General features: G+C 35.7%; 1 protein-coding gene and 1 gene segment (V, D, J or C); both read right to left on the reverse strand.

Moving 5' to 3' along the window:
- Positions 1–13,292, reverse strand: part of ighd (immunoglobulin heavy constant delta) — a 184,658-nt gene that overhangs the window by 158,879 nt on the left and 12,487 nt on the right. For 2 of the 13 annotated variants that reach the window (XM_073944671.1, XM_073944657.1), the window contains exons 1-2: positions 10,245–10,331; positions 9,850–10,159 (exon numbers count right to left, since the gene is read on the reverse strand). The exons of 3 other annotated variants lie outside the window; for them this stretch is intronic. In XM_073944671.1, coding sequence (XP_073800772.1) covers positions 9,850–10,159; positions 10,245–10,296 — 362 coding nt within the window. In that variant the 5' untranslated portion in view covers positions 10,297–10,331. Of the gene's footprint in view, positions 1–9,849; positions 10,160–10,244; positions 10,340–12,604; positions 12,903–12,975; positions 13,044–13,292 lie in introns of those variants that run through there. 8 more of the 13 variants (XM_073944665.1, XM_073944667.1, XM_073944700.1 and 5 more) reach the window with 7 other exon arrangements.
- On the reverse strand, positions 2,085–3,917 carry LOC141381231 (immunoglobulin heavy variable 3-74-like). The segment is given in 2 exon segments: positions 2,085–2,457; positions 2,535–3,917. Coding segments are annotated over 2 exon segments (348 nt in total).

Below are 13,292 nucleotides of genomic sequence, written 5' to 3' on the forward strand. Positions count from 1 at the left end.
CAAAGTATACTTTAAATGCTTTAAAAATTATTTAAATCTTTGTAGACTAGAAATATATCTACTGTATCATTTATTTACATAATGCGGGCAATACGTTACAGATTTATTTTATTTAAAAATATTATAATCATCTTATTTTTTAATTCAACCATAGGGGCCAGGTAGAGGGCCTACAAGACTTTGTGCCCAGAGGTCTCTATAATTCTTAATCCGGGCCTGCCCAACCCTACCCATATTCTACAATACATTAAGAACATTATGTAATTATACATTATGTAATTATGTATTCATGTATTTATGTATTGCTTTTTTATTCCACTATATTTGTTAAGGCTGCCTAATACAGTGGGACCTAAAACCAATTTATTTCATAATGTGTAAAACCTTAATCTTAATTTTATTCAAATTTCTAAATCTACAGTTTTACAGGACTCATTTATTTACTTATTGTTTGTGAATATAATGAATATAATCTAAATCATATAATTGTCATTGTGGTTTTTGAACAGGGCAGAAAGTGCTCTGTGTCACTGTGTTTGTCTGGCGCAGTAATACACAGCTGTGTCCTCAGTCTGCATATTCTGTCCACTCAGAGTCACGCTGCTGCTGGAAGAGTCTCTGCTAACTGTGAATCTACTTTTCAGTTTATCACTGTAATATGTGCTACCACTACCACAGATCCTCCCAATCCATTCCAGAGCTTTTCCTGCAGCCTGTCGTATGAAGTTTGTGCAGTAGCTACTGTCGGTCACTGAATATCCAGAGATTTTACAGGACAGAGTCAACACTTGACCAGGCCTCAAGACCAAAGAATCAGTCTGGGTCAGTTCAACACAGTGGACACCTGAGAAAGAAATATGTCCTGAAAGGTTAGAGATGAGAAAATTTTGTGATGTGATCATTTTTAACATTTCTATAGACACTATAAAGACTTACGAGAGACAGCTGCAAGAAGCAGAAATAAGCAGAGAGATAAGCAGATCATGTTTTCAGATGTTTGAGGACAATAAGCTGCGTTCCGTTATAAGACTCAATGAAAGAGGAAGAGGAAGATTTTCATAAAGTTATGCATATGCAAAACAGTAATAAGTATCCAAAGTATAATTTTACAAATGTACACTGTGGGCTTTGTTCTCATTTTTCTTTTTTCAAAAGATGAAGTTGACATGATTATAAATAAGGGTGGATTGTTTATTAAGACAAAATGAGGACACACTTAATGGCTTTTAATGAAGTAGCATTGAGACAGTTCACACAAAGACAAAAATTTTGCATTGTTCATTGTTCATTGTTTATTCATCCTCCACTTGTTTTTTCTTCCGTTGATCACAATTATTTATTTATTTTTTTAATGTAAAAACTGTTAGTCATTGACTTTTATGGTGTCTTTTCCCTTATATTGACATTAATGGCTACTGGTTTCCAACATTCCTCAAAATATCTTCTTTTCTGTTCAACAGAAAAGGTTTATAATCACATGAGGTGACATAAAATAATCAATCTAAAGTTATTATTTTGAGGTGAACTATCCCTTTAAATAGCTTTTTTTTTTTTTTTTTTAAACAATATTTCAGCAGCAGGTCGGTTTTGAAGGTGTTTTTTTTTTTTTTTTTTTTTCTTCTCTGGCATGTTTTTGTACTGTCTGGTGCTTAAAACTGTCCTATCAAGAAAGAGCTTCATCAATATGTAATCACACTGCACCCCTCCCCCCCCCCCCTCCCCCACTTAAATACACAAACATATCAGCCATTTTTATCAACATTTCTATGTATTTGGGATCTGTCTGGGCCCTGTTAAAGAAAAAGACATGGTTTGCAACAGAAACAAATGCATGAGATAATTTTCATCCTTTCAACATTGTCATCATATTCTGTATTTTTAGTCACTGCTGTTACTTATAAAGTATAAACACACTAAATATTATGTACCTGGAACTGCAAATCTACACAATAGATAATAGAGTTGAAGAACAGTATACAGATATCCTTTAGACTTTTTAAAATATTTGATCTTTTGTATTATTATTCACTGTAACTTCAATAGTTCACTGTGACAGAACAAGGATGTTTTATTCTCTGCTGCCACCTGTTGATCTCCAGTGACGAGAGATGAAACACTCACAGTGGTTTTTGTTCTGCTCTACAAGATCTTTGTGTCACTGTGATTGTCTTGCACAGTAATACACGGCTGAATCTTCTGCTGTGAGGCCTGATAGTTTCAGATATGTCATACTCTTTGAATTATCTTTGGTGATTTCAGCTCTTCCTTTGAAGGACTCAGCATAGCCATAGCCAGTGCCTCCAATCCACACAAGAGGTTTTCCAGCTTGTTGTCTGATCCAGTGCATGTAATAGGAGCTAAAGCTGAACCCGGATCCTCTACAGGACAGAGTCAGAGTTTCTCCAGGCTTTTTCTGCACTGAGCTTTCAATTGACTCCATACTTTCACATTTTATACCTAAAAAGAAAATGCTGAATTAATTTGTAATGTTTATCCTAGAACCAATAATAAATGTGTTTTATAAGAAAACTCACGCTGTAGACTTAACAAGAGCAGCAGTAAGCAGAGAGCATTCTTCATCTTGAGGCTGATGTTAATGATCCTGATCCAATCAGAAGCACATAAATACTGAACAGATGAGAAGGGTTGATTGAATTTGCATTGGGAGCATCACAAAGTGCAATCATGACTAAAGGACAAAGTATTTAAAGGGCCAGTACGAGTTTGAGTGATCAAATTTCAGTCTTTTTGTTGACCCTCTGTTGACTTGTATGACTAATACAAAATTTTCTAAAAATTAGATGCAAATTACAAAATGTGTTATTGGCACTTTTATTATAAGTAGATATTTCCTCCACGTGTTCTCAGATTGTTTGCAGTGTCAGCTATGAAAACACGATGCATATTTTGATAACTGAATCAAACAGTTTAGACAACAGTAATAAAAACAAACAGAAAATAAAGGCCTCATGTGAGAACAAGTGCATCCTGTGTCTGTTAAACTCTAATGTCGTTTTTCTATTTTCCACAGGAATAAAAAGACATGGTTAAAACATAAGTAAAATGTCTCTTGCACAAAGGAGAATATGTGCATTTTATAGAATGATCGAAGCTGCTTTTTTGTTTGCAGCATCAAAGTTACTAGATTGTGCTGTGCATTTTATAGGAACTAAACACACAGGCACAAACTTATAATAAAGGACAAACAAGATGAAAGAAAAGTCTTTTTTGTCGACAGAGCATATCTATAAAGCTAAGTTTAAAGTACACATCTGATTATTTAATATAAGATGCAGAATATGCATATTGAGCTTAAATCAATGCGTAGCTGTTATTGTAACTTGTGCCTTTAAATACAAATGAGCTGCTTCTCTCCATCCCGTTCCCACATGTGCGTCTGCTTTTACTGCATTCCCTGAAACAGCAGTCAGAGACAGAGACAGACACGGATAAAGCAGAAATCCAGCTTATTAGTCAAAAATACCAAGTTAGTTTATTTGATGTATTTGTGATGGAATTTATTCAAGCCTTTCTGCAACGATGAGCCACCCACAAATGTTGTTACAAAGTTTGCAGTACACACACAAACAAACATATACACGCGTTTACTGACACTATGTGGCCTTGGTGATTCCATTTGTTATAATTTTTAGTAACAATTTAACTATCTTGATAACATGGACTGTTTTAAAAACGTGTTAAACTTGTAAGACTCATTCTTGAGATCATAACAGATATTTTAATTCCAGATCTATTAATTCGAGTTTCTTTGCAAATGCTCTTCTGTGAACATTTTTAATGTGTTATTAATGAGACATATTAATAATATGAACCTCTCAATCAATTCGGTGGGTGGGGAAAACCACACTTCCATGTCAAGTTACGGTAATTCTCTGAAAATTAGATCCTATTTTAACGTCGGCAAAAAAAAAAAAAAAAAGAGAGAGACTTGTGTTTACATCGCTCCAATGGACAGTGGACACACTATACCTACAGTTCTGTCCAGCTTCCATATTTTAATGTTGCTTTTTAAATTTGCCCTTTAAATGTGCAAAGCACTTCAAATCAAAAGGGTAAAAAATCTTTAAACTTTGTTGCTAGTGTGTTCAGTTGGGTGGTTTAAAAAATTAAAAACACTTGGGTCAAACTGTGGAAATATATTATGTAAGTGGATAAAAAGCCATGTGCATGTACAGACTGCAAGTTTGTGTATCAGAGCAGATTAAGAGAGTGTCCACGAAAATGCAAAAGTCATAATATTTTGTAGAAATGTATTAAAAGTTAATTTTCTTCTCATGCAAAAATACCATTTCATAATGCCTGAAACCTCTTAAATTGTATTCAAATTTCTAAATGCACCATTTTACAGAACTTTTTTATTTAATTGTTGTTTGTGAACTCTGTAAATTTGTGTGGCGAGTGTCAGTGGTGGTTTCTGAACAGGAAAGAAACAGCTTCGTGTCACTGTGTTTGTCTGGCGCAGTAATACACAGCTGTGTCCTCAGTCTGCATATTCTGTCCACTCAGAGTCACGCTGCTGCTGGAAGAGTCTCTGCTAACTGTGAATCTACTTTTCAGTTTATCCCTGTAATATGTGTTACCACTACCACATATTGCTCCAACCCATTCCAGAGCTTTTCCTGCAGCCTGTCGTATAAAGTCAGTGCAATAGCTGCTGTCAGTCACTAAATATCCAGAGATTTTACAAGACAGAGTCAACACCTGACCAGGCCTCAAGACAATAGAATCTGTCTGGGTCAGTTCAACACAGTGGACACCTGAGAAAGAACAATGTCCTGAAAGGTTAGAGATGTGAAAAAATTGTGATGTGATCATTTTTAACATTTCTATAGACACTAAACACTTACGAGAGACAGCTGCAAGAAGCAGTAACAAGCAGAGAGATGAGGCGATCATGGTTTCAGACGTTTGAGAACAAGATGTTGCTTTCCATTATAACATTCAATGAAAGAGGAGGAGGAAGATTTGCATACAGTTATGCATTTGCAAAACAGTAAATAAGCATCCAAAGTATCATTTTAAGTATGTACATTTTAGAATTGTGGGTTTTGTTCTCATTTTCCACTCTTCAGATGATGAAGTTGACATTATTATAAATAAGGGTGGATTGTTTGATCTCGACAACTCCTCCTTGATAAGAGCTGATGACTAAAATGATTGCTATGAAAAGATATGCTGCAGGATAAGACTGTAGTGCTAAATTTAGATTGATCAATTCATTTGTAGTGCATGTTATTTGGAATGTGGGAGGAAACCGGAGAACCCGAGGAAAACCCATGCAGGCAAGAACATGCAAACTACGCGCAGAAAGACCGCTGGCCTGTTAAAGGACTAGAACCGGTGACATTATTGCTGTGAGGCAACAGTGCTAACCACTGGGCCACCGTGCCGCCCTATGAAGGGAAAGGTGGAGAAGTAGGGGTAGAAGGGGGGATTCTTTAAATCGAAGATGACTGTAGTGAGGAACCCTCTTTATGGTGGGTTAGGAATCGTCTGATTGGTGGATCATACATGCTAATGCAAGACCAGCCGTGTCTAATCTCCAATCATAAGCAAGTGATCCTCAATTTATAAATAAACTTCACTTAAAGAGACAGTTCACACAAAAATAAAAATTTTCTCATTGTTTATTCATTCTCCACTTGTTTTTTTTTTTCTTCTATTGATCACAATAACGCATTCTGTTTTAAACGTTGAAAACTGTTCTGCAGTTTCTTTGTCCTTATTTTGACATTAATGTCTGTTTTTCAACACTCCTCAAAATATCTTCGTTTCTGTACAAAATAAAAGGTTTACAATCACATCAGGTGACAATAATTTTTTTAATATTAATTTGAGGTAAATTATGTCTTTAAATAGCTTATCTTTTTAATACAGTATTTCAGGAACAAGTCTTTCTTTATATATATATATATATATATATATATAAAGTTGTGCTCCAGCGTCATCTGCTGGTTTTGAGGGTGTTTTTCCCTGTCATGTTTTTGTACAGTCTGGTGCTTATTTTTGTATCATTGTGTGTTTCTTGCACAGTAATAAACAGCTGAATCTTCAGTTTTCAGACCAGAGAGTTTAAGATACACCATGTTGTTTGAGTTGTCTCTGGTGATCTCTATTCGTCCCTCAACACTTTTTGCATACACTGTTTTACTACCATCACTCCAGATAACCCCAATCCAGTCCAGTGCTTTCCCTGCAGGCTGTCTGATCCATTGCATGCCATACTGTCCAAAATCAAATCCAGATCCTTTACAAGAGAGATTCAGAGTTTCTCCAGGCTTTTTAGTCACAGAACTTGATGGGATGGACTCCAGACTCTGACCATTTACACCTACAACAACTGAAAATTACAATGACCTGTCAGCATAATCATATACAGTACATTCATTACAGAAATGTGTGGCCAGAATAGATATTAATATATATAAAATAGACTGTCTATACATACTAGTAAAGCACAGCAGGAGAAAAAAGAAAAGAGAAATGTTTGCCATTGCAAATGATGCAGGAAAACAAACTGATAAATGTCAGTGAACGCTGCTGGTAGAAATAATGTATATAATCTCATTTACATCTGGGTGGAGCTTCAAAGTCTAATATTAAGATTTTACAGTACTGTAGGTTAAAACACAATCACTTCTACATTTTTACAATATTTAATGTTCGTTGCAGCAATTTTTTAAATCATCCTTAAATGAGAACATTCAACGCTTCAGTTATTGTTGTTTTTCATTATTTAGGAGATGACTTACATTTCTGTAATTCCAATTCCAATTTCTGTTTTATTGATTATCATACCCACATCATCATACAGACATAAACATAAGAATCCCCCAGTTTATCAGTTCAAAAAATATTAAGCATCCAATTTATGTAAAACACAACCATTTTGAGTAGTAAGTAATGCTTAGTAAGATAATTCGACATATTTTTTATTAGATTTTGTTTTAGTTATGTAAACACTTATCATGTTTTAATGTCTTTATTATATGTTTTACTGAATAATTATTAGTTTATTTCATTCTTAGTTTTATTTTAGTACTAATCAAAAAATGCTTCCTTGACAAATTGCTGTAATTGATGTTCATTCATTTTTTTGTACTGCTTAGTTATTTTATTAATTTGAGGTCACCACAGCGGATTGAACTACCAACTTATCCAGTATACGTTTTACACAGCGGATGCCCTTCCAGCTGCAACCCATCTCTGGGAAACATCCATACACACTCATTCACTGCTGCCAATTTAGCCATATTCACCTGTACCGCTTGTACATTGGACTGTGGGGAAAACCGGAGCACCCAGAGGAAACCCCACAAATGCGAACATGCAAACTCCACATAGTAATGCCAACTGACCCAGCCAAAGCTCGAACCAGCAACCTTCTTGTTGTGAGGCGACAGCTCTACCTACTGCTCCACCAAGTCACCTGTAATTAATGTTATATGTCAAATTAATGCTTGAGTAACTTTAGTCTGACTGCACATTGCAAAAGATTACAGCTCTTCTTTGTACTGTTCGATTACACCAAATATACACACAGTTAGGTCTATAAGTCTGTTCTCATCATATGTCAGTTTCTTATTTGTTACTTAATGTTACAAATTTACAATATTAATGAACACACATATACATAACCAAAAAGTTGTTTAATAATAATAATATGAATGAGTTGAAGAGGAATGTTTGTATTGCTGTAGTGCAGTTTATCTCCGAGACTTTCTGTTTTTGAACAGAGCTGCTTGTGTTTTGTATCTCTGTGGTATCTCTCTCTGGCGCAGTAATACACAGCTGTATCCTCAGTCTGCATATCCTGTCCACTCAGAGTCTCTGTGTTGCTGGATGTGTGTTTGGTCAATATAAATCTACTATTCAGTTTATCATTATAATTTGTGTAGCCATTGGCACCAATCTGCCCAATCCATTCCAGAGCTTTTCCTGCAGCCTGTCGTATCCAGTGGGTCCAGTAGCTGCCATCAGTGACTGAATATCCAGAGATTTTACAGGACAGAGTCAAAACCTCACCAGGCTTTAATACAATAGAGTCAGTCTGGGTCAGTTCAACACAGTGGACATCTGGAGGGGGAAGTTGCATGTTTAAAGAAATTATGACTTTTTGTGAAGCCTTTTTAATCATTTAATTATCTTCTTTGTATAAAATATGAAGACTTACAAGAGACAGCAGCCAGCAGCAGATATAGACAAAAGGCAGAGGAGACCATGGTTAGAGATGTTGTGTGAGAATTAACTGCTTCTCTCCATCTTAACTTAAATACACTACTCACATACAGGGGAGGAGGAATATTTGCATATTAATTTTTGCATTTCTCAGTGCCTCATTAGATCATCAGAGCCTTGAATATGCCTAAATTACAAGAAAAAATACATTAGTTTATTATGCTATAAGTCTTAAGCATGGCAGACTGGACAATATTATTGCTGTCATGACTGGTTTTCTTTATTTGTTTTGTTCATACTATCAACACAATCACAGTGTTAACATTGTGCATATTTACAGTACATATGAATAATCATAAGCGTATAGAGTAATCATTAGAGTAAATATATATATCACTTTTATAAGTAGTAAAAAATAGCTTGTATTTGACTTAAATTCCAGAATAATCAGCAAGTTTACCATCTAGATAACATGGTAAAAGTTTGGTTGTCCAGGAATGGAATGCTACATTTTATTCACAATTAAATATAGTCAATGGTGTTGCATTAATAAGATTTACTCAAGAAATAGGTCAGAATGAACCTGATCTCATCCATTATTCATATTCTTTCCAACAATGCCACTAGCTTCTGAAAAGTTTCTGTTAGTTGTGAAGTGAGCAGCTTTGATCCCGTTGGTTTTGAATGGTTTTTCCGTGTTTCAAGCATACAATTATAGCTCTTTAATGTGCATTTATCCCCATTGGAAAGCTTATGTGAGACTGAGTGTCTGTGTGTTTAGTAATATGGAGCTCAGTCTTGAGAATTTGCTGGAGAAATGAAATTATTTCTGGGACCAGAGCAGCATTTCTCAGTGTATATTCATTCATTCATACATTTTCTATTAGCTTAGTCCTTTATTGATCAGAGGTCACCACAGCAGAATGAACCCGCAACATGCATTTCAGCATATGTTTTACAGAGTATGATAGGATGCATTAGGTAAGTGATGGTGATTGACGTCTGCAGTGTCCAATCAGTGCAGAGTACTCCCCTATTTAGTGCTGAGGGCTGTAGCCTGTCGTGAGGCATGTTCTTAATTCCTCTTCCTGTGTGGGTGGGTGCACCGGCAGTGGCTTCCAAGGTGCAGTTAGCATAGCGGTTTGCTAATTGTTTAGTGGCTGAGGGTGAATGCTGATCCTGTGCTGCATTCCAGCTTGCCTGGTTTGTGTGTGTGTGTTTCCGTCAATGTTTGAACTGATTGGACAGCTGACTGCTCCACTGTCAGGTATGTGTGTTGAAACAGACATAGTGCCTGTCTCAGGGGCTTTGAGACCCACTCCTGAGTTTGCCCCGCTCCACCACAAGAGCAGATGACCTTCTAGCTGCAACCCGGTATGGGAAACACACACACACCCACACACACTCTTACACAATGGCCAATTTAGTTTATTCAACTCATCTAGCGCATGTCTTTGGACTGTGAAGGGAAAAACTGGAGCACCCAGAGGAAAACGGGAGAACATAAAAACTGCATACATAAATTTAACTTTGCAAACATAAAATATTCTGAGTGAAATAATACAGGTGACAAGTCAGATTTCATCTTGACTGAACATTATGTGAATGAGGAAGAGGTTTTTGTATTGCTTTGAGCTTGAACTCATTCACAGTGCCTCTGTGGCACAGTAATAGACAGCAGTGTCTTCAGTCTTGAGGTTGTTCATCTGCAGGTACAGCTGACTGCTGGAATCATCTCTGGACACTGTGAACCTTCCCTGGACTGACTGAGAATAGTAAATAGGAGAACTTTGTGTGCTGATGTATGCAATCCACTCCAGTGCTTTTCCAGGGCTCTGTCTGATCCAGTGTAAATAAAGGCTACTGAATGTAAATCCTGTTATTGAACATGTAAGTGAATGGGACTCTCCTGGTTTTTTAACCACAGCTTCAGACTGAGTAAATGTCTGACATTTAATACCTGTAGATAAAAAAGCAGCATCAATAAATATATTATAATGTGACAATGTTTGCTCTCTTAATAAATATTATATGCAGAAACTTACATGATAAAATGCTCAGAATCACGAAAATACGAAACATTTTAAACCTGCGCATGTTTAATCCAGAGAGATTGACTTTGTCTCCAGAATGTCTGTTCGGGAAAAAGCGCCAAGACATTTAAATAAGGAAGGTTGATTTACATATATTAAAATCAGAGAACTGGTGATATGATATTGGCTGATGTGTGTTTGGTCCAGATTAGGTTTTTCTTATGGTTAATATATTTGAGATCTGCATGAATGAGGATAACCTTTTTTTTTTAATTTCTGTAAGAAATAAAATATATCTTTGTGAATTGTTTTGCTTTTACTTTCTTTAATATATATTAATTAATGTTTTTAATCATGTAATATTAAAATATGCATAGAATAAAATTATGAAATGTTGAAGAATGAAATAGAAAACATTTTAAGTTGGGACATTATTGCCATCTATTGGTGTTTGTGCAATACTGTTGTAGCTAACTCACATAGACCTTATTTGACTGAAAGCACTTTATTTCATTGACTGACACACATATGCAAATGAGACTCTGGTTGACTCCAATCAGCAGTCAACAATAACAAGATCAAAAGTGAAAAAAAACTCTATTGACTTTGAACCTGACATAAACTTAAAGAAAGTGTAATGGAGGACGGCTAGTAAATGTTGTGCAGGTAAACCTCACTCCTCTGACCTCTAAATGTGCTCTAGCCACAGACGCTAGAGACCATGTAGCCTCCCAGTTAGAGCAACTGACTTCCGTGCAGATGGTCGCCGTTTGGATCCCAGTTGGGTGCTGTAGGACCGGCGGGGTTACAAAAGCAAAGTCAATACCATGCAGATGAATGCCTTAATTGATTTTTTGTTGACACAAATAATACTTTATATATAAAAGCAGGAGAAAAAAAATATATTTGTTAATTTATATGTACAATAGTGTTTTTGCACAGGGAGGCTGCTGTCATCTGTCACTGTGTCTGGCACAGTAATACACAGCTGTGTCTTCAGCTTTCATATTATTTCCTTGCAGTGTTATTGTGTTATTGGAAGTGTCTCTGGTGACACTAAACTTGCTTTTCAGAGAATCCTTGTAGGCTACACTGTGAAAAAAAAACTAATTTTACAAAAAATATCCCTAAATTTTTTACAGTAATTTTTTGTCATTTAAAATTATATGTAGAACTTAGTAAAAACAGTGTACAGTGTTTACAGTGTAGTTGCTGTCAGTCACTGAATATCCAGAGATTTTACAAAACAGCGTCAAAACCTGACCAGGCCTCAAGACAATAGAATCTGTCTGGGTCAGTTCAACACAGAGGACACCTGAGGAAGAAATATGTCCTGAATTGTGAAACATTTTGTATAATTTATGGTTTTCTATAGACACTGGAGACTTACGAGAGACAGCTGCAAGAAGCAGAAACAAGCAGAGAGATGAGCAGATCATGTTTTCAGATGTTTGAGAACAAGAGGCTGCTTTCCATTATAACACTCAATGAAAGAGGAAGAGGAAGATTTGCATACAGTTATGCATATGCAAAAAAAGTAATCTAACAGCATCTAAAGTATCGTTTTACAAATGTACACTGTGGGCTTTGTTCTCATTTTACTTTTTTCAAAAGATGAAGTTGACATGATTATAAATAAGGGTGGATTGTTTATTAAGACAAAATGAGGGCATATTAAATGGCTTTTAATGAAGTAGCATTTAAGGAGACACACAAAGATAAAAATACTCTCATTGTTTATTGATCCTCCACTTGTTTTTTTTTTTTTCTTCTGTTGAACACAATAAAGGATTTTGTTTTAAACGCTGAAAACTGTTAGTCATTGACTTCTATAGTGTCTTTTCCCTTATATAGACATCAATGGCTACTGGTTTCCAACATTCCTCAAAATATCTTCTTTGTGTTTTACAGAAAAGGTGTATAATCACATGAGGTGACAGGAAATAGTATTTTTTATCATTATTTTGAGGTGAACTATTGATTTAAATAGCTTGTCTTTTTTTAAACAGTATTTCAGCATCAAGTCTTTCTTTTTAATATAAAAGTTGTTCTCCAGCATCATCTGCTGGTTTTGATTGTGTTTTTTTTTTTTTTTCTTCTCTGGCATGTTTTGGTACAGACAGCTGCTTATGTTGTTCATGCAGTATGTTTTTGTGCTGTGTACAATTTTATCTTTTACAGTTTTGTCCTGTACACTGTATTTTTAAAAGTAATGTGATAAGTGTATGATGCTGTGAAAGGGCCAGTGTATTTTCTTATTGAGTTGTGTTTTATGGATTGTTCATTCTCTGCTGCCACCTGTTGATCTCCAGTGACGAGAGATGAAACACTCACAGTGGTTTTTGTTCTGCTCCACAAGATCTTTGTGTCACTGTGATTCTCTTGCACAGTAATACACGGCTGAGTCTTCTGCTGTCAGGCCTGATAGTTTCAGATATGTCATACTCTTTGAATTATCTCTGGTGATTTCAGCTCTTCCTTTGAAGGATTCAGCATAGTTTTGGCCAGTGTATCCAATCCACACAAGAGGTTTTCCAGCTTGTTGTCTGATCCAGTGCATGCTATAGGAGCTAAAGGTGAACCCAGATCCTCTACAGGACAGAGTCAGAGTTTCTCCAGGCTTCTTCTGAACTAAGCTTTCAATCGACTCCATACTTTGACATTTCATCCCTAAAAAAAAGACTGATTTAATTTGGAATATGTTTACTCCAGAACTTTCAATAGATGTTAGTTTAAAACTCACGCTGTAGACTGAATGAAAGCAGCAGTAAGCAGAGGGCATTCTTCATCTTGAAGCTGCTGATGTAAATGAACCTGATCCAATCAGAAGCACATAAATACTAAACTAAACTAACTGAATTTGCATTGCAGGGGTTACAAAGTGAGAACACAACTTAAGAGAGCAGCATGAATGATGAAAATCTGTTTTATAATATTAAATTTAGAATATTGTGACCAATGCAGTGTGAATAATGACCACTGTGTCAACATGTTAGTCCATATTTTTGTGTTAATGAAGTAACTGACACTTTGGGATGTTTTTTTTTTTTTTTTTCACAA

This window comes from Danio rerio, chromosome 3 (assembly GCF_049306965.1).
Source record: "Danio rerio strain Tuebingen ecotype United States chromosome 3, GRCz12tu, whole genome shotgun sequence".
NCBI classification, from domain to species: Eukaryota; Metazoa; Chordata; class Actinopteri; order Cypriniformes; family Danionidae; genus Danio; species Danio rerio.